Source organism: Stegodyphus dumicola, chromosome 4, assembly GCF_044657685.1.
Source record: "Stegodyphus dumicola isolate Sdum_Otavi_A_Nest chromosome 4, ASM4465768v1".
NCBI classification, from domain to species: domain Eukaryota; kingdom Metazoa; phylum Arthropoda; class Arachnida; order Araneae; family Eresidae; genus Stegodyphus; species Stegodyphus dumicola.
The window spans coordinates 165,353,576-165,373,827 of NC_140771.1; the positions used below are offsets into that span (position 1 = coordinate 165,353,576).

Here is a 20,252-nt window from a genome sequence, read left to right on the forward strand (position 1 = left end):
GTTAAATTGCGCTTTGCGGCACTGCCGACCTGCTCAACGGGCGCAGATGAACCCTCTTCTCGGCCTGTGTTGTTGAAGTAAATCCACTTTTCATCATAAGTGACGATCTGTTCCAGAATTTTGTTCTTGCGTTGATATTCCAGCAGATTAGTGCAAGCTCGAACATGTCTGTCCTTATCAGCTTGAGCCAGCTCATACGGCACCCAGCGATTAAACTCAAGCGCCAAGGTTTTGCGATGCATAACGTAACTAATGGGCATGGCACTAACGTCTAGCTCTCGAGTGGTTGCAAACTTCTCTTCTTCCACAAGTTCTGGCAGGCCAGCCTCATCAACATTAGTAGACCAGCCAGAGCGCTCTGCTTCTCAAATATCACAGTCCTTGTTTTTGAATTTTCGGTATCAAACCTTCACACTGTATTATGATACAAGATTAGTACCTAAAGCTGTGCACATGATTTAGTGAAATTTTGTAGCTGACATTTTGCGACAGAACTGAAAGTAAATGATGGTTCTAATCTGGTAGTGTGATAGTTCCACTTCAGGCACCTTGTACTTAATCATAACGATAGTGTTTACAAATTTCACAACACAATGTTCTAAAACAAGTCTGTTTTTTTCAAATGCTAAAAATCGTTTGAGAAAATATGATTAAACACACCAACGAGAACTGTTTGCGCAGATGATATTTGTGGTGGCGGAAAACTTTCATTAAAACCCGAAAAAATGTATTGGAAAACATGATGCAGGTCTGCTCTCTGTTCAGCTGTATACGCTAAATTATTATTATGCTAAATAGCTCGTAATTGACCATGGGAGCAAACCTTGCATGAAAACTGCGTCTTCATTTTACACAATCTATTTGTAAGTTTTCAATTCGAGAGAAGTAATGCCTTGAACTAGACATTCAGAGAGTAATCAAGAATTTTGATGAGAAAAGAAACTTATATAAAAATAAATTTGGTTCGTTCAAGGTTTCGAAAGGATGTTTTATCTTGAAACTGCCTGACTGCTCAATGTATTTACCAAGTAAATTTTTGGACTTCTTTAGAAAGTGCTGAAGACAGCAGAAACAGAATTGATAGAAAAAAGTTTATAATGTGCACCTGTCTTACCACTAAAACTGTTTATGATAAGAGAAAATGTTTTAACACATTTTCAGTTTCTATTGCGCATAAAACCTGAGAAACTTTCTAATACTTGGGCAATTGTATTCGAAGAAGATAAAGTCCTATTTTATTTTTGATACTCACTCTGCATCGATTATCGCAGCTAATTGTAACATAAAATCAAAAGCGTAGTGTTCTTAATCGCAACTCAGAATTGAAAATAAAGTATAAGCAATTATTCTAAAGTAAAAAATAATGTGAATTTTGTTTTGAAATTTTAGATGCTTTATTTAATATTTCTAAGCCACAAAATCAAGATTTTTTAAAAATGTTATAAGAACATCTATTTTTGTATCCAAAACTGTTAATGACGATGACAGCGGCTAAGCAGAAAATTTTTGAACAACTTTCAAATCTTACTTGTAAAAAGAACGGTATTCGTTATTCACCACACATCAATATTTCTGCGCTACTTTGTATACATTTGTCCCAAGCATATAAATTTTTTTATAAGAAATACATTGTGGATGGTTTTGAAACACCTAAAAATTTGAAAAGTAAATTTGTAGTACTTTTTTCAGTTTATAATTAGGCGTTATTCTTGATTGAACTAATTATACGATGAGTTTGAAGTTAGTGTTCAAAGTAAAGTTCAAAACTGCATAAACTATATTACATTTTTTAGAACTAGTTACTATATATTATGATAGTTGAAAAACTGAAATGTTTCGAATACATGGTGTCCGCCGTAAAACAGCACGGCAAATACATTGTGGATGTAAAGGTCACGGAGAAAACAATGCAAAGCGAAAACATCGTTGTACAAAACATCGTGGAAGAAAAGAAAGCAAGGAGAAACATCGCAGTTCTAAAACATTATGGTACAAAACATCGTCATTGGAAATGAAGCATTTCAAAAACATCTCAGTTTTAAACATCGTCGTCAAAAATATCGTGGTAAAATATAAAGCATCTAGAAATCATCTCGTGACGATAACATCATAGACATGCTTTTTCTGGCTTTAAAAATGCTCATATTACCATAAAGATTTGTAAACGCAATAAGGGAGAAGGAATATCTTATATTTCACACTTTTGAATTAACTAATAAAATGTTGCTGAAAAAATAAGTAAATTTAAGCATTCAGAAATTGAAAATCAGTAGAAAAATAGAGCTACCTATGGCAGTTAACAGAATCTTAAATTTATATAGTTAACTAATAAAGGTTATTAATTAATTAATCGCTTTTATAAAGTTTTATTAGTAATTTATAAAAAGTATAGCCTAAAACAGATTAGAAAAAAGAGAGTAACTTCATATGTTTACCTCTATTAAAGCTGTTTAAATGAATCATCAAATTATAAAATTTTGTTAACCTCTACTAACTTATACTCACTTTCACTTTTAGAATGCTTAAGTTTCTTTCTTAATTTTCCAGCAAAAATTTGTTAGTCAATTAAAAAATATAAAAGTAAAAATATTAAATATTCCATATTTTTTTTTTTTTTTTTGAGCTCACAAATCATTATGCGAATATACATTTACAACTTTTAAAGCTCGAAAAACGCATGCCTGAGATGTTATCGTCATGCAGAATTTTTTAGGTGCTTTGTTTTCCACCACGATATTTTTGACAATGATGTTTTTAAACTGCGAAGATTTTAATTGCTTTATTTTCGATTGTGATGTTTCGTAATACTATGTTTCAGAGCTGTGATGTTTTCTCATTGCTTTCTCTTCTTCCACGATGTTTTGTACGACGACACTTTCGCCTTGCATTGTTTTCTCCTTGACGTTTTCGCACGCTATGTTTTCTTCTCTAACCAAATAAATCATGTTTGAATGGAAACAAATGTTTGATTAATCAAGCTGTTTCATTAAACGTTTCTGTGAATCGCGTAGTATTTGCTTTGCTATAGATTTGCTTAACAAGTACTTGTATTGCAAAAAAATGTGAATTATTTAAAATCAACCTAAAATTTAAAAATGAATTTATAGTAATTTATTAGAAAAAATTCAGTAAATTTTTTTAATTCGATAATGTAAAAGGAAACACGCTCAATTAATAGACTATTCTTGTAGATATTGAGCGACTGGAAGTGGGAGATTTTTAACAACGGAATCAGTCTCATTTCTAACATATTGCAGCATTAACTAGTAGGTGTGAGCGCATTCTTTAATTTACTCGCTACTAGTGACGTCACAGTCCCAGTGCCAAGGCCTTGTTCTATCGGTGGAGACGGTTCGAATCTGGCACGAATGTGCGTTACAAAACCACGAAAACGTCCATGCAGCCTGTTCATTCATCTGGAATAGGGCCCAGGTTGAACTGCCAGTGTTAAGCGACTTTACCACTCTGCCAATGGTGAGCTTTATATTAAAAAAGAAAACCTAATTTAATTACTTAATTAATTTTGTGCGACTATCCTTTATGGAATGGCATATTGGATACTGTAGTTACGTCCTTATAGTCAATTAGCCTTAGAATTATTAATCATATTTATGAAAGTAAATGTAATTGTTTTCTCATTGCATCAACTGTTCGTAAACACATGTAATTACGCAAATAATTTATATTTAATTTTTTTGTTTGTTTAAAGTCAGATACAGTAAAAAATTTTGAAAAACATTTCTTTTAAAAAAAGTTTTTTTTTCCCTAAAATGATAATTTCAAAATTAAGTCAGGGCTTAATTTGGAAATTAAGCCATGACTTAATTTTGAAATAGACTGTTCTTGTAGTCTATTTCAAAATATAAATACGGGTAAATATGGACAATGCTTTTCTAATTTAGAAATATCTAGTTATAAAATATTGCTGTAAAATTTGCAGGGTGCATTTATTCATTCATGAACTGAATAAATAGATTTAAAACTAATATAAGCAGAAGAATTAACATATACACAGGTACCACTTTTTGCAAACTTAAGCATTTGTTTAATATCGCAATGCATTACTTGTTTAACAGCTTTGAAACTTTGAAACGTATTTTAGATTCAATTCTGAGTACCTTTTTCAATTTTGATGTTTTTTGTTTTACGTAATTTGGGAAACTTCTAATATTCTATAAAATATTTTTTAACATTTTAAATAAACAATTCCGAAATGATATTTTAAATATACGTTAATAACAACAAACACAGAAAAGTTCAAAATACGTAGGTTGGGGCAAAAGTCATGGGAACTATTTTTTTTCTTGAAGATACCAGTCCGGTTGGAAAATGTGACATATACAGACGAAAGGACAAGGTCTTAACTACATATGTGGACAATGAATAGCACTGAATTATCGTAACACACGAATTTATTACGGTAGTATGCAGGGCAATATGGCCTTCACCGTGCATAAGAATGATAACACAACACACGTAAGAAGTTGACATGACAAACCTGAGCCTAAAGACCCTCAATTGTTCAATAGTTCCCTGCTATTGTCATCACATGCTGCCTACGATGGAGGCGCTGAATACCATCAGCCTCAGCATTTGCCGCACCATGTGTGACTCGGGTCATCTGTTGGCGCTCAGCATTAGCAATGTCCTCTCGTGTTGCAAACCGCCTACCTCGTATTGGTTCCTTAATCTTGGGAATGAGATTAAAGTCACAGAGCGAAAGGTCAGGAGAGTACCGGTGGGTGCTCCAATTCTTACATCCCCAATGTCGGAGTATCCGTACACACTCTGCTTTATGTGGCTTCCATTGTCGTGCAGAATTATTGCACTGTCCACAAGATCCGGACGTTTATCCCAAACGCCACGTCGTACCTGTCGCACCAGGAAGTCCCTGTAGTACTCTGCGGTCACTGTTCTGCCATGAGGAACAAAGTGGCAAACAATGACACCCCTGACGTCATACACGACGATCACCATCAATTTGAGTGGGGAAGGATTCTGACGCTAGCTCATTACGCAATATCCTGTGGACGATGCGTTTTTCGATGCCACTTGCCCTCTCTAACTCTAGTACCGTCCATCGTCTGTCTTCATCCATGAGGTGCTCGATGACGGCAGGTGCAAGTCGGTCTACACACTCACCGGTCGTCTCGAACGTTGCTCATCACTGGTCCTTGCCGAAACTTTCCTACTCACCGTGCTACTGTACAATATGGTAGGGCATTATTCCCAAGGGCTTCTACGCTGCTCAACACGGGTTACTTCCATCTCTCACGACACTTACCAACTGACTGATTTCAGAACCCTCGCTACAACAGAGCCAACTATCACAGAACCATCTGTTGTTCTGCATACGCACTATGCCTGCAGAACTTTCAAACGACACATATACGTTTTGTGATCCGTTCACATATCTACAAGAAAAAAATAGTTGCCATGAGTTTTGCCCCAACCCTCGTATTTCAGCATTTATATTCTGAGCTGTAAAAACAATAGCAAATACAAAACTGAGAAAACTGTACCTAAGATTTTCAATTTAGTAATATTCCTTTACGTTTTTACGGTAACGTTTGTCTACCTCCGGCATCCCCTAATATACTGGCTAGCGCTCGTTATAGTATTTGGCATCCACAAAATGGCCCATACTGGCTATTGCCGGTTACATTCAACATCCACTGAATACTCCATGCTGGCTAATACGGGTTATATCCTACATTCACCTGTTGCATTCGGAAATCACTGAATGCGTTCGGCTAACCATCGAACAGTTGCAGTGCCCAGAATTTGACACCAAGCATTTATTTACCACAAAAGAAAAATGTGTTGTTTGTTGTTACTTATGCTCACTTATCTGACTGTAACATCAACCCAAGACTACTAAATACGTCGTGGCAAGTTTACGTTTATCGTTGGCAACAGCCTTAAGCACCTTACAGGTGACAGTGCTATTTTGCTCCATTCCGCTTCCAATTTTGATGGAGAGCTCCCGGGGGGATGGGTCTAAGGGTCTCCCACAACTCTCCGCTTAAACCAAACCACACGAAAGGACTTTCGGCTCGCCGCATATTTAGAGTACCGCCATGAGGCACCGAATCTATACATTTACAAACATCCATGTCTTCTCCGGGATTCGAACCCGGGCCCTTGAGCTGGATAGTCAGCGACGCTAACCACTATATCAGCTGGGCGGCAAAGAAAATGCTCTTAATACGAGTAAAGTGTATTTTTTCATAATTTTATGAGTGTCATAATTAAAACTGAACTAATTAATTATGAATGACATTACATAAGGAAATGTAGGTGAACTAGCTTGGTTAGTTTTACGGCTTGAAGTTCTGTGATTCCACTTACCTGTTTCACATATTAATAAGTGGTTTACGATTTGTTGTGCTTAAGATGGCACATAAAAATCTGAAAAAAGGCAGTTGGGGTGCGAGATTGATTTGGAAAGCTTTGAAGAAAATGAATCATATAAGGGAAAGAAAAAAAACGATTAAATATACTGATATAACCATGAAAATCTTTAAAAAAAGGGCTGATGACGTTATCGTACGAAGCAGAAACTTTCAAATTCATTAGTACCGATCTGATGGCTAGTTTAGTCATTGCGAAAGGAATAAATACGGACAATGCTTTTCTAATTTAGAAATTATCATTTCTAACATGTGTTCTAGTTATAAAATATCGCTGTAAGATTTACAGGATGCATTTATTCATGCACGAACAATATTTTGATTCGAATTTAGACGAATGTTATTTTAAGAGTTGCGTCAAAAACTAGGTTACTCTAAAGAAAATACTTATATGTTTCAAATTTTACCTCATTAAAAAAGGAATAAATGAAAAAAATGTGTTTTGTCATGAAATGCTGTTTTAAGAGACTAAATACAAACTAAAGTTGTAGAGATATTAGGTATTTTTGAAGCAGGAGACTTGAAAAATGAGCAACACCTTCGCCGCGAATCGAACCACGGACCTCTGGAATACGCGCTTAGTGTGCAGACCTTTACATCACGAAGGAACGATAAGAAGGCGGGAGAAATTCCTTGGAAAGTTACAAAATAAAAACAAAATGAGATAAAGCAAAATTATTGTTTACCTTACTAAAATAAATCAATTTTGATGACAAGAAAAGTGTTCACTAAGGTTAACTGCCGTATACATGAAAAAAAGAAAATGAACAAAATAATACCTTCTGTCGTGAACAACGTTGAAGCAAGAGAAAAAATGCGCCGCTAAAGGCCATCGATTTTAGCCTGTCGTCATAGCACGTGGAGAAATATTCCTGTTTTCTGTACTGTCATTAAATGAACTGCCATTCCTGGAAGCGGGAGCAATTTTTGGAAGGTCCGGACTATTCCAAATATCACGGTTTGGTCCTTGTTATGGTAAGCGAAAACAGTTTACTTTCTTTCAATCATTGTTATTGTTATTTTTATTATCATTATTATGATCATTTTTATATTTCTTGAACAACTCCTGATGAAACATACTCTCTCAGATGTTTCCAGTTTCATATCTAGAAAAGCAATTAATTTCATTAATTCAAAGAAGAAACTCTGTGGAGTTTTACACCGTAGTCTGAGGTAAAGAAAAATGTTGAAACGTTAACGCACTAACAGTGTTAAATAATTATATTCTCCATATCTTTGCATTTTAAAAATTATATTATTTGCGGTAAAGTCTATAAAAGAGTCTTTATTTTTGAAGCAGGAGAGACGGTGTAAAACTCCACAGAGTTTCTTCTTTGAACTATGCATTTGTATTATGCTATGCATTTGTTTAACCATGATATGACTAAAAGACAAATTCAGCCGAATAATAAGAAGACAGTGCGAATTGCATTTAAATCTAATGAGCAAGAAACATAGTTTTACTGCTGACCGAACTTTATGGGTTTTAAGTACCATAATTTTCAATTATATGTTAGAAAAAACGAAACAAATGCGATATTTTTGAGGCATTAAATGCTTTGCAAATGAGGGTTTAGAGCGCAATTTTTTGCATTATAAATGTCGGTCTTTAAAAATCTAATTTTTAAGAATTTACAAACCCAAATATAAAAAAGATCCAGTTTTTAATTCACTCTCTTGTTTTATTTTAAATGAATAACATGCAATTTAAATAATTCATACTATGATCAGTTGATGAGAGTATATGTTTTTAATGTGAGTTAGAGAACGCGCATTCCAGAAGAAAATGGGTTTAAAATTTGAACCTGTGGTTCGAAATTACTTTTTCCAAAGAGAAGACTTTCCTAGGTTAGGAAAATATGCTTATAGGCAGGCAAAAACTACGACTATAAACTGTTATTTTTCTTCTTTGTTTAGGAATCTTAGGTCAGAGAACAAATTTTTTTTTAGTTTTAAGTTTAGGATTTGGACGGATTATTTAATTATGGCAAAGCACACGGGGGCTATCTGCCTAAAGGGAGGGATGCCTTCCTGGAGGACTTTCTAAGGAAAACTGGCTCATATACACGTTACACATGGGAAAAACCACGAAAACGCACATGCAGACAGCCCGGTCGCGGTATTCGAACCTCAGACCGAACTACCAGTGTTCAGCGTTTTTACCGCTCGGCCGCTGGCGGGCTTTTAAGTTTAGGTAATAAAAGGATGGTAAGTTTTAAAGTGGAGAAAATTATTTCAATATATTTGGCACTTATGAACGTGATCATCGTGTAAAAGAATTGTTGTTAATTAAAAATCTTTACAGCTTTCCTTTGCATTTTCTGATTAAGAATTTTGCAATTATGGAAAACAAATGTTTTCTGTGGTTTTCTGTGATTTATATTTTCGGGAATAAAAATCTTTTATTCAGTTTTATAAAACAAGTATTTTACAAATCATAATTATCTTCTAAAAATAGAAAACATAGATAAAATAATTCATAAATAATGGTGGAATTTTCTAGCTTCAGATAACTGACCGTCTTTAATATTACATTGAAATTTTATTGTTCTAGTTATTGTAATCTTAAATTAATTTAAAAGTTAAAAAGTTGAGAATTAAACATTTAGTTAGAGCATTTTAGTGACTTGAAATAAAAAGACTGAAGTTTAAATGAACTTGAGTTTTTACTTTATTAACTTGAAAATGTTAATCAGTTTTCTTTTACTTCAAACGTTTTTCTTCAAAATGTTGTCTAGTGTAGCACCAATGTTCTTTCACTATTATTATTTTAAGTCATACCCGTTGTCAAGTGATCAGTGCTTTAAAATCAGTATTTATGTGTTAAAATAAAAAGATCCATTTTAATATTACTATCAACTATGCATTTAATAAAATAAATATGTAAATACATGCCTTTAATCAGTATCAGAAAAGGATCAATGATTGGAAAAATATAACGAATTCAGTTCTTCTGATTGGGAATTTATCTGATTAAAAAAAAAGACTTTTCTTAAGATTTGAAAATTAGATATTGACAAATTTGACACCAAGGTAGAAAATCAATTTTAGTTTCTGCAAGAAGCCAGAATTTTTTACTATAATTTTAAGTTAATAATCGAAAGTTACTTCTCATTTTTTAAAATATTGTTATTCCTGAATGTTTAACTATTCAGAGTTCAAAATATTTTCCAACTGAAGCACATACACACGAAATTTAAGCATTTATATGTCAAATGTGTGTGTATATGTATATTCTAATTCGCAAAATCTAATTTAATCTAATTTAATCTTCTCTTTGGAAAAAGTAATTTCGAACCACAGGTTCAAATTTTAAACCCATTTTTCTGCACTTCTCTTCATTTACTTCAAAACCTTCCAAGGATAATTAAACTGCTAAAAGAAGAAGAGTTTAATGAATTGCAGTCTCATGAACGTGTCGTATAACATACCGAAAACTTTTTTTAAACTTTAAAAATTTCGTTAAAAATGTTATATAAATTAAAGGATACAAAAACATTATGCAAAACTGAAAGAAATATGTGATCTGATTTTCCTAGTCAGATTCCAGTTTAACACTTGAAACAATTTTAAGCTAAATAGTTACGATGGTCTACTGAATTAATCGCCAACACTTCAAAATGCATAACATAAAATCATGGAAATTCAAAATAGCAACGTCGAACCACACGTAATGTTTCTATCACAAATTAAAGCCTGATGGGGATTTTGCACTTAATTAATTAAACAAAAGTTATTCAGGATATAATCGTACATTCTTGTTCCACATAAAGGCTTGTACTTAAAGTTGCAACAAATAATTTCTGCCCTATTTCTTGCTACAATCTGTTCTATTTTTTATAATGCTTAGCAATAACACCCTTTTTTGCGATGCGAATTTTAATTCATATATCATATTCTGAGTGCAGTATGGTTTTATGAAGTACTTCTAATTCTCTCTTTAAATACATAATTGAATTCTCAGTAATTTTACTCTCTGTAATCTCTTGAACTTTTATTTAATGCATTTTTTTAAATTTTACTTATTGGATTCTTATTCATTCTGCGTAGTTTTAGGAATTTTATATTTTTCTTGATAGTAAAATTTCAGTTTCATCCTTGATATTTAGAAAATTAAAATACTTTTATAACGTGTACCAAATAGCTTTCTTTTTTTTATCTACAGTTCATGTATCAAATTAATTCTGCTTTTCTTTCAGATAAAAGGGGAACTCGTATGGTTTCTTCGATACGAATTATGAGTTATTTTTCCATATTTAGTACCCGCCCAATGAAATGGTTATATTTTATTTCCTTATGTTTACTTCTATTAATCTATGGGCATCAGCATATTGCTGGAAACAAGTCAAATGGACCCATTCATCGAAAGGATAGCTGTAAGAAAGGTAAATAAATAAACATGATATGTATTTAAACTTATTGCTCTTCAAATAACTTTCTTTCAGTTAATTAAGTAACAGATAATTATTGCCAGTTATTTTAATTTTAACTTCTGCTTTCCAGTGATAAACTTTCTTAATTATTTTCGTAAAGTAACAAAATTTAACGCATTTATTAAAATTATTGAAGCAATATAAAAATTTGCATAGTAGTATACTATTACATTGAATGCAGTTCAGTTTATGCGTATTTAAAATTTTAATATTTATTATTATTATCCTTTATTTTTTTTTTAATTTAGCTATTTGAATTAACTTTCTGAAGTCCGTAAAACAAGATGTAAACTCTTTCACAAAGATGCAAGCAGGCGGTTTTTGTAGTGCTTACACCTAACGCACTTCTTTGTTAAAACCTGTTAATATGGAAATTTTTTTCTGCGGGTTAATATGAGTGCGTACGCATATTCTGTATCCACCTTTATGCTAAGTATTGTTTCTTTTTTCTAATATGCTAATTTTTTTATTTATTCCTTAATTTTTAGGACACCAAATGCACTTTTGCTATTCATTTGCTTTTTGAATTCTAAGAAATATCCTGTAATACATGTAGATAAGACATGTCTCATCCTTTTACGTGCCAGAGCATGAACATAACGACATAAAATGCAGGCAGTGGCTTTTTAAATGCTACTATATATAACAAGTGGCTTACGATATTTTCCACACTTTTGGAGGATAACCAAAAATTTTATCTGCTGCTTTGTTCGTTTGGATCTTACGATATTTTCTACACTTTTTGGAGGATAACCAAAAATCTTATCTGCTGCTTTGTTCGTTTGGATATAACGAGCATCACAAAGGAATGCATAGGATTAGCTTATTCGTAGCAAAGATTAAGTTTATTGGAGAATTCAGGTCGGATAAATTTATAAATCGTACTTTTGATTATATACTACTTTTAGCTACATTAGGACAATGTTTATTTGAAACATCAGCATCTAATATTCATCACAAAATTTTTTTGTATACTATGTCTCTGAACTTTTACACACGCAAATATACATAAGTATGCAGATTTGGAGTATGAGATTACAACCTCACATTTTTGAACAAAAGCAAAATGTTAATAGTTCAAACTGTATTTTTAAAATCAAGCTCATGTTATTTCAGCTTCAGTATCACCCTTGCAGAGATCATTGAAAATGTGAGCGTATGAAACGCTGGAAATTAACAGCTCCGTCGCGGGAATTCGAATCATGGATCTTCCACCTGGTAGCTAATCACGTACGCTGTGATAGCATGTATTCCATGCAATAATTCCTCGTATTATCCACCCACTTAAAAGCCGACTAAATAGATACACCAAACCAGACCAAATCCATGCGCTAAAGAATTGTCACCTTTTAGTTCGTGTGTTTCCTATAGACTATAATCATTAAATTAACAGAATAGGAAAACGTTAAAAAACAGCAGTGCTTTTACTAGGATTTGAAACATATGTTTCCTATTTGCTAGTTAGAAATTAAAATTACCGATCTCCCCTTTGCTAGAGCGCATAAAGGGGAACGCGTTAATTCTTTACAACTTAACTTTTTAGTACCTTCATGTGTTACTTAATAGTTAGTAAAATGCCTAGACACGAGTCAGAAATATGTTATACGAGATAAAAAATAGTCTACGTACTGTACCATTACAACATGTGTTTACAATTAATGAGTTTCTTTTTTTGATGAGAGTGAACCAAGCTGTCCGTTCAACTTCTATCGCGGTTTACCTGACCGAAAAAAAGAAGCTCCAAATGAGAGTTTGTATCTCCCCTCTCTGCTGTTACTTGCTTACTTGCTAGAGTGCAGGAAATATAAAGGGGTGAGAATGATTTGAGACTTTCTAGTGTTCAATCTTTCTGCGTCTGCAGAGGTTATTTCTCTATGTAAAAAAAACTATATTATTCCCGAGGTGTATAACATGACCTTCAACTGTTAAAATTGAATAAAAAGTAAAAGAAAGAAAAAAAGACACACGTGTTTTTTTCATCTAGTCATCGACCGCATCAAATCGCTATGAACTTAAGAAAATTACGAAGATGTTAGAAGTTATTTTTTATTTATGGTGGCAGCACAAAGAGGAGTACTCTCATAAGAAATTTTTAGATTTGTTATAAAACGAAAAATTATGGAAGTGGACCGTCAGCGGCCGAAAGTTATCACCATCTTAAAGGTTTGTTGAACCGTCCCGTGTTTGCAAATATTTGAGTGTATAGTAGTGCAAATATTTTATCTATTAAGAAGTAGACAGTCAGTGTGCAGAGTCATTAGGTTACATAGATGCAGGAGACGTAAAAATCGTGCAATACCCTAGAGGGAATTTGAACTCCAGGCCTCCCGATTATGCGTCGGAAGTGCCATCCAGTTACACCACTAAGGCACGTGGAAAGGAGAGAGAGAGTACCTTATATAAGCCCTTTTAAAAAGAGAATTGGGTTGAGGAGACACAACCATCAAATCCTAGTGGTGACGAATAGGGGTTCCACTAAGTATTCTTTCGGGTGCCGTTTGTAGAGACCTTTTAGACCTTTCGAAGCGAGTAAACTGAAGAAATCCGCAATGACCCCACCGGAACAGTGCTGCCAGAAAAATTTCGACTAAAGTAGCAAAAGAAGGCTAAAAAATCGGGAAAAAAAAAAAAAAAAAATCGCAAATGACGTCAGAGATCACGTGATTTTTGTGACGTCATAGGTACGCAGGCTCACGTGACCTCTGACGTCATCTCAAATTTACCGTCTATTGCTTCTGTAAGTTACAGACTGTATTCAATTCTTAGTCTTTTTAATTACATATCTGATCTTTAACGAAAATTTTAAAACTATATATTGCTCATTTTCAGTTGTTTAAAGATCCATTTCTTTTTTAATTAATTCTCATTTAATTTAGTTTCAACTTTTAAATTAATTTGCAGATATCCACTCTTAAGAAATTCCTCACGCTTAGACTGTTAGCTCTTTTCTATTAATTTTTTTCAGTTGGCAGTTAATTTTTTTAATTCATTGTTTTTTGCTTAAGGGGACTTATACACCTTAAAACCCATAAGATGTTCGAATAGGTGACTGTTGCAAGAATTGGGATAACTTATTTATTTTAAAAGCAATTACTACCAACTTTTTACAGCTGACTATATAATATAGCTGCTTTCTGAAATAGTCATTAGAAAGTTTGTGTTGCCACAAATATTTTTATAATTTAATCCGCTTTGTGACAACATTTTTCGTCGAGTTTCCAACTTGCGCGCACAGTTTAAAACATTCTGTTTCATAATTTAATTCCATATTTAATATATAGCTTCTATAACGTTTGGAAACTACTGTGAACCTAAAATTCTAAAAATTTCATGTTCAATTTTTATTTTATTTTGAGTTGAGTTTATAAAATGTATTTTATTAAAAAAATTTGTAATGTTTTCGTCCATAAAATTTTTCAATAGTAAAACATTCATCAGAGTGTTGGTTCAGTTAGAAAATAGTGCCCATATAAAGAATTCCATCCGATTTCAAGTATGTACCATCAGCCATTTTTAAAATATCATGCGCGCAAGGTGGAAATATGGCGAAATATTTTGTCACAAAGCGGATTAAATTACAAACATATTTGTGGCAACACAAACTTTTTGGTTACTAGTTTCCAAAGCAGCTATATCATGAAATCAGCTGTAAAAAGTTGGAAGTAATTGTTTTTAAAATAAATAAAATATTCCAATTCTTGCAACAGTCACATATTCGAGGATCAGGAGGGGTTTAAGGTGTAGGAGTCTCCTTAATTGTGAACATTTTAATTGAGGAATGCTTTTCAGTGAGATTTCCGTTCTGTGTGGTGGATTTGTTTCAGATTCTGATTACTTAAGATATAAGGTATTTCTCCCACTTCTGCAAGTTCTTTGGTTCGATTGATTATCACCATAGAACTGGGGGGGGGGACTGACTTAAAAACAAAACGCACGGGGGACGAGGAAGGATGGTGAGAAGTCCCGAAGCATTATTTTCTTTCTTTTTTCTTTTTCCACTTTCCTTACCTCTTTCTTGTTATACCGGTATCAGGCTGTGCAGGCTTGAAAAGGAAAGCCCACATATAAATATGATTGCCAGATGTCAACTTTTATTTAAGCCTAAATAAACTATTTTTTAATATAAATTATATTTAATTGATAAATTATTTTAAAATAAAAGCATTTTACGATATATTAAAAAACTCTTTGAAGTCGCAAAAAATAGCATAAGAAAATGATGGATGCCGTAAAAATTTCGCAAATCGTAAATATTAAAATTTTAGTAGCACACCAATTAATAATGTCAAAAGTCGCAAATTTTAATTGAGTGCGATTTTGCGCAAATTTGCGCAAAATCGCACGATTTGGCAACACTGCGTCCGAATTCGAACTCTGGATCTCCGGATTACATATTCGACGTGCTATCTAGTAGTTACACCACGAAGACACGGGGAAAGAAGAGAGAAAATACTTATAAGTGTCCAAAAATCATCAACATCTTAAAGTTTTTTTTGGACCATCCCGTCTTTTTAAGTATTTTCGTATAATGAAATGAGGAAGTTTAATCTATTAAGAAAGAAGTGGAACGTTCGTTTCCGAAGATCAGTATATCTTAAAGTTTTGTTTGACAGTCTGCGGTCATAAATATTTTAAAAGAGAGCCAGAGAAACCCCAATATTAGAATACGAAAATTCTCTGCGCTTCGTACATATTTAAACTGGAATTCCAATGAGAGATACAAAAGTCAACTTAAAATTTCAAAATTTAAATTTCAATTTACATTAAAGAAAGAAAATATAAAATAAAGGTAAACTAAAATAGTGGAACACAATATGTGTCGAGTACCAGTAAAAAGGAAAATTTGGAAAACTAAAGGAAACGGCTAAAACGGTAATTGTCCTTTCTATAAATATAAATATTAAGGAGAAAAACTTTATTTAAGTTCCCAAACGACGAAATCTTGTATCTATTATGCACGAGTGTAAGTGAACAGAGTGGTTGTATTATTCGAAAGCGACGATTTAGTGTAGCTAGTCTGCTTAATAAAAATGAAATGACACTCATCTATATCCAGTGAATTTAGGTAATAGAGAAAGAAATTTGTTTATCTGGTGACCTTTTTGCTACTTCTTCAGCCTTTGTATCCCAAAAGTTCATTGTTATACGAAGGTCTGCAAAGTTTCCTGTAGAAAATATATCCATAGCCTGTAAAAAAAACGAATGAAAAATTATTTTCTATTATTCAGTGTTATAAAAAGGCAAAAGAAGAAAGTGATGATGATGATGATGACAATAATAGTGGCAAGAGGTGACGAAATGGCTAACTCATTTCTCATAATTTTCTCCCATGCATGTTCGAATAAGTTAAGGTAGCATTGCCAGGAAAAATAATACTTTGGTCAATTTCTGTAATCCGTAGCCTCCTTTTCCTGTTTATATACTGATTTTATATTTACCTTCGCTGCAAAGTTTTGTATTAAATTTCAAACTAGTTTTCGCTTCTAAGAAAAGTAAGAATCGCTTCATCTGTAAAGCATTAAACCATTTACCAATGAATTTTAAGACTTATAACTACTGACTTTTGCCAGTCAGTAACGGCTAACTATTAACTGAAAAATATCAAGATAATTAGAGAATTTAATCAGCTATTAGATTTAATGCTTTCCTGTACTTCATTCTACATCTTTCTCTTTTAGTGAAACGTAAGTTCCGTACCGTTTAATATAATTTTTGATTGCCCCGCGGGGTGAGTAATAATTTTTCATAAAGTTACATGAAAGCTAATTTTAAACGCCAACAGAGGGTATTAACATTGTAATTCCTTGCGTACAATAATGTTGTTTACCAGTAAAAATTCCCCTTCCCCGGGTAATAATGTTGTTTACCAGTAAAATTCCACCCCCAATTTTTCCTCAAAATTGGGGGTGGAAAATAGAAGTCTAACCTCTCTTCGGAATAGGGTCTGGAAACCATTGTTCCATGTAATATGGCACGACAAAAACAACAACCAGTAAAAATATACATTAATGCTTATTAGATCCCTATGCATTGTTATATGAATACAGGCGAAGCTCTTTCTGTTTGTTTGCAAGGTACCTAATAATAATGTTTATAATCTTCGAACATTAATCAGTAGCAATATTATTAATAACTAATTTTATGTTGTCATTTATCTTAAAGATCTAAATGTTCTTCCAATGGAAACAATATAACGCTGTAGAACAAATCAACAGATATGATTCTAGTGAGAAGGGAAACATATTCATTCTTAATCTATGTGTCACATTATCTTGTGTCCTTAGTTTTGTGACATACATGTTGAAAGTATTTGTTTTGTTTGGTATTGTTGATGAAACATCCTTCCTTCAGATCATACACGATTCCTTTCTCATCAAGCTAATCCCGCAATCTCGTACTTGTTAAATATGACTGATACGAGCCCCATCAGCCTTGCAATTCGTGCACATTCTCAATTTTCCGATACTCCTTAAAATTTTACTTATGCTGTTTGAAACAAAGCAAATGAATATCAGAGGGTTACAACCCTCTGATATTTAGTGTATACCTATGTCTCATTTTAGAGTTATGGAAATATTTCTGTTATTATGGAAGGGAAAGCAACAAAATGCCTACCTGCGCTCATACATATTCAACCCAGATATTGCAACTTTAAATTGCCAATCAGTTTTTCTTTAGTAACTTCTCTGTTTCTAAAGTTCAAAAAGTGTAAACCATTATGTTAGGACACTCGGTAGTTTTCTAATATATACAAATTTCAAACAAATCTTCCATTGGGTTCTTAATTATCATTTTATTTACTCACACCAATTAATAAGTTAAAATTGCTTACTATGTGCTAGCAGTCATCAAGTATAATTTTCCAGCTTCAATTTGCGGTACTATATATATGAAATGAACACCCAGTTTGAAATTTAAAATGCAAGAATTTTAATCTTAGAGTGACATTAGTTTTGTAAGAAATTAAAGCACCCCGAGGAAGTATAATATGGGTCTCCCAGAATATATAGATATTTCTTGTAAATTACAAATTATAAGAAACTTAAAAGAGAAAAAGGCAGGAAAAGAAAAAAGTCAAATGTAACAGAATACAGAACTCACTAAAGAGGACTTGAGACTTGACAACTGAAGTAGGTCCATTGTTAATAAAAGAGGTAGATGATTATTACACAGTCTAATATAAGTTAAATTTTTGTTATCCAATGGCGGGCAGTTGTCTATTCAGCATTGGCCACTCCTAAGGCCATAAGTGGTGGCCATTTTATTGTGAAGGCACTTAATAGGCGTCCAACGTTGCGTAAGCGTAAAAGGAAGGCAAGTTACAATTATGCCTTCTCCAGGATTCGAACCCGAACATTTCGATACCGCAAAAAGTTCTTCTACCCAATATACCGTCTGGGCGGCATATAAATTAAAATTAATGTAAACATTTTGACAAGAATTCCTTATTCAACTGAATTAAGAATATGAAGACTATAACGCCATAATGGTTTAGGTACAGCCTATCATGAAAAACTGCAGTTTTGTGGTGAAAACAGTTTTTGGATTGGTCACTATAGTTTAACTACCTTTTTTATGAAATTATACGAAACGGAAGATGTAAATATCTTTTCACTTTTGTTTTTGGCATTTTCTGCGTCTGTCATACAGCTCACCTCTGTGCTTTAAAAAAAAAAAATATTCTGTGTCGAACTGGACATGGGATGTATTTTAAACGCATTTTTATTTTAATTTACTTTGTATAAAAATTATATACATATATAAGTCCTTTGCATGTATATTATATCCTTTACATTATATATATGTGTGTAATTATTTTCCAAACCTGTTTTGTTTTTATTGATTGGAATTAAGTTTATTTTTTACCAGGAATTTGAATTATTACAATTTCGTCATGAATAATAACAATTACATGCTACATCAGAAACAATTACAGTTATGCTTCCACGGTATTCAAATTTATCATTGAAAACTGGGGATTTTTCATTCAAACACGTCTTTCCACTGGAAGCACTGACACATTCATTTGAGTGATTGGCCACGAGAGTTATACTTACCGCTCAGGCAAAATCCGCAGCATATTATTCAAATGAGATTGTAATGATGAACATCACGTTCTGTCATACTTGGCTGAAGTCGAACAATTAAGCAAAACTTAAACCCTGCATGGCAACGAAAAGTTTCGCTAGACCGCTATTTTAAGCTGGATAATATTACCTTCATGAAAATAACTGTGTGCGAAGAGAAGTGGTGTAAAATTTGGATTATAACCTTTCAGCATCAATTGAATTCTTTCATCAACTTAACTTCTACAGCTTTGTGATTTTAATAGAATCGTTTATGACATTTTAATGATAGAGTAATGTTTCGAAGCTTTCAAGTATTCTACAGCTTTCAAGTAACTTTATTGCACAAGTGTTATTTTTAGCACGAAATTGGTTGATTTCGGATTAATCAACGCACCAGAATACTTTGCTTCTGCATTTCGTCCGTTCTTTTCATTGGTTAATTTTAAACTCTGTTGAAAGCAAATGCAATCAATATGCATTATCTTAGCAATCAAAAAATTTTTTTAAATATGACATAACAGAAACTGTCGAAAATATAATTATGGTAACCTGTAAATTAATTTACTGGTGTTTTCTAAATAGTCTGTGCCGCCCAACCGGGATAGTGGTTAGCGACGCTGACTGCCAAACCGAAGGGACCGGGTTTGAATCCCGGAGAAGGCACGGATGTTTGTAAATGTATGGTGTCTATGCGGCATGGGGGCACTCTAAATATGTGGCGAGCCGGAACTCCTCTCGAGAGTTTGGTGGTAGGGAAAGAAGGATGGGAGATTCTCGGACCCATCTCTCCGGGAAGAACCCGACCCTTCTTCAAAATTGGGGGCGGAACTTAGCAAAGTGGTACTGTCACCTACATGACCAATTGCAGGCACAATCTTGCCTCCTTGCCACGATGAATTTTGCGGGCTCGCTCTGATATCAGACAAGCGGGATTAGTCACAACAACAACAACAATTATTCCTTAGGTTCGGCATTAGAGAATAGCTGAAAATCAGAAATAGTGGGAATGGAACATACGCCTTTTAACTTTGCAACTACACAACTTTGCAACAATTAATTAAAATTTGCTATATAATACAAAGTCCGAGATCCGAACTTATCGGGACTTCGGCAATCTCGGATTTGGGATTTTTTTAAATATTAGATCATCACTTTAAATCTAGTAAGATGGTATATGGAATTATAAATTAAAAATATGAAATAGTGATTTATGAAATAATGATCTAAGGGGTATCAAAATTTACAAAAAAAAAAAAAAAAAAGCTTAATGTTTGTTTGTTTACTTGATTGAACATTTCGTTCAATATAAGTTGTTTAATTGCTTCGTTTTTTGCGCT

General features: G+C 33.1%; 1 protein-coding gene across 2 annotated transcripts in view; it reads left to right on the forward strand.

The window, feature by feature from the left end:
* The first annotated feature begins 5,897 nt into the window (after nucleotides 1-5,897).
* LOC118188629 (carbohydrate sulfotransferase 1-like) overlaps nucleotides 5,898-20,252 on the forward strand; it is a 29,469-nt gene continuing 15,114 nt past the window's right edge. Inside the window, exons 1-2 of one of the 2 annotated variants that reach the window (XM_035359121.2) lie at nucleotides 5,898-7,388; nucleotides 10,613-10,798. In XM_035359121.2, the coding sequence (XP_035215012.1) occupies nucleotides 10,630-10,798 (169 nt within the window). In that variant the 5' untranslated portion in view covers nucleotides 5,898-7,388; nucleotides 10,613-10,629. Of the gene's footprint in view, nucleotides 7,389-9,012; nucleotides 10,799-20,252 lie in introns of those variants that run through there. The other variant, XM_035359120.2, reaches the window with a different exon arrangement.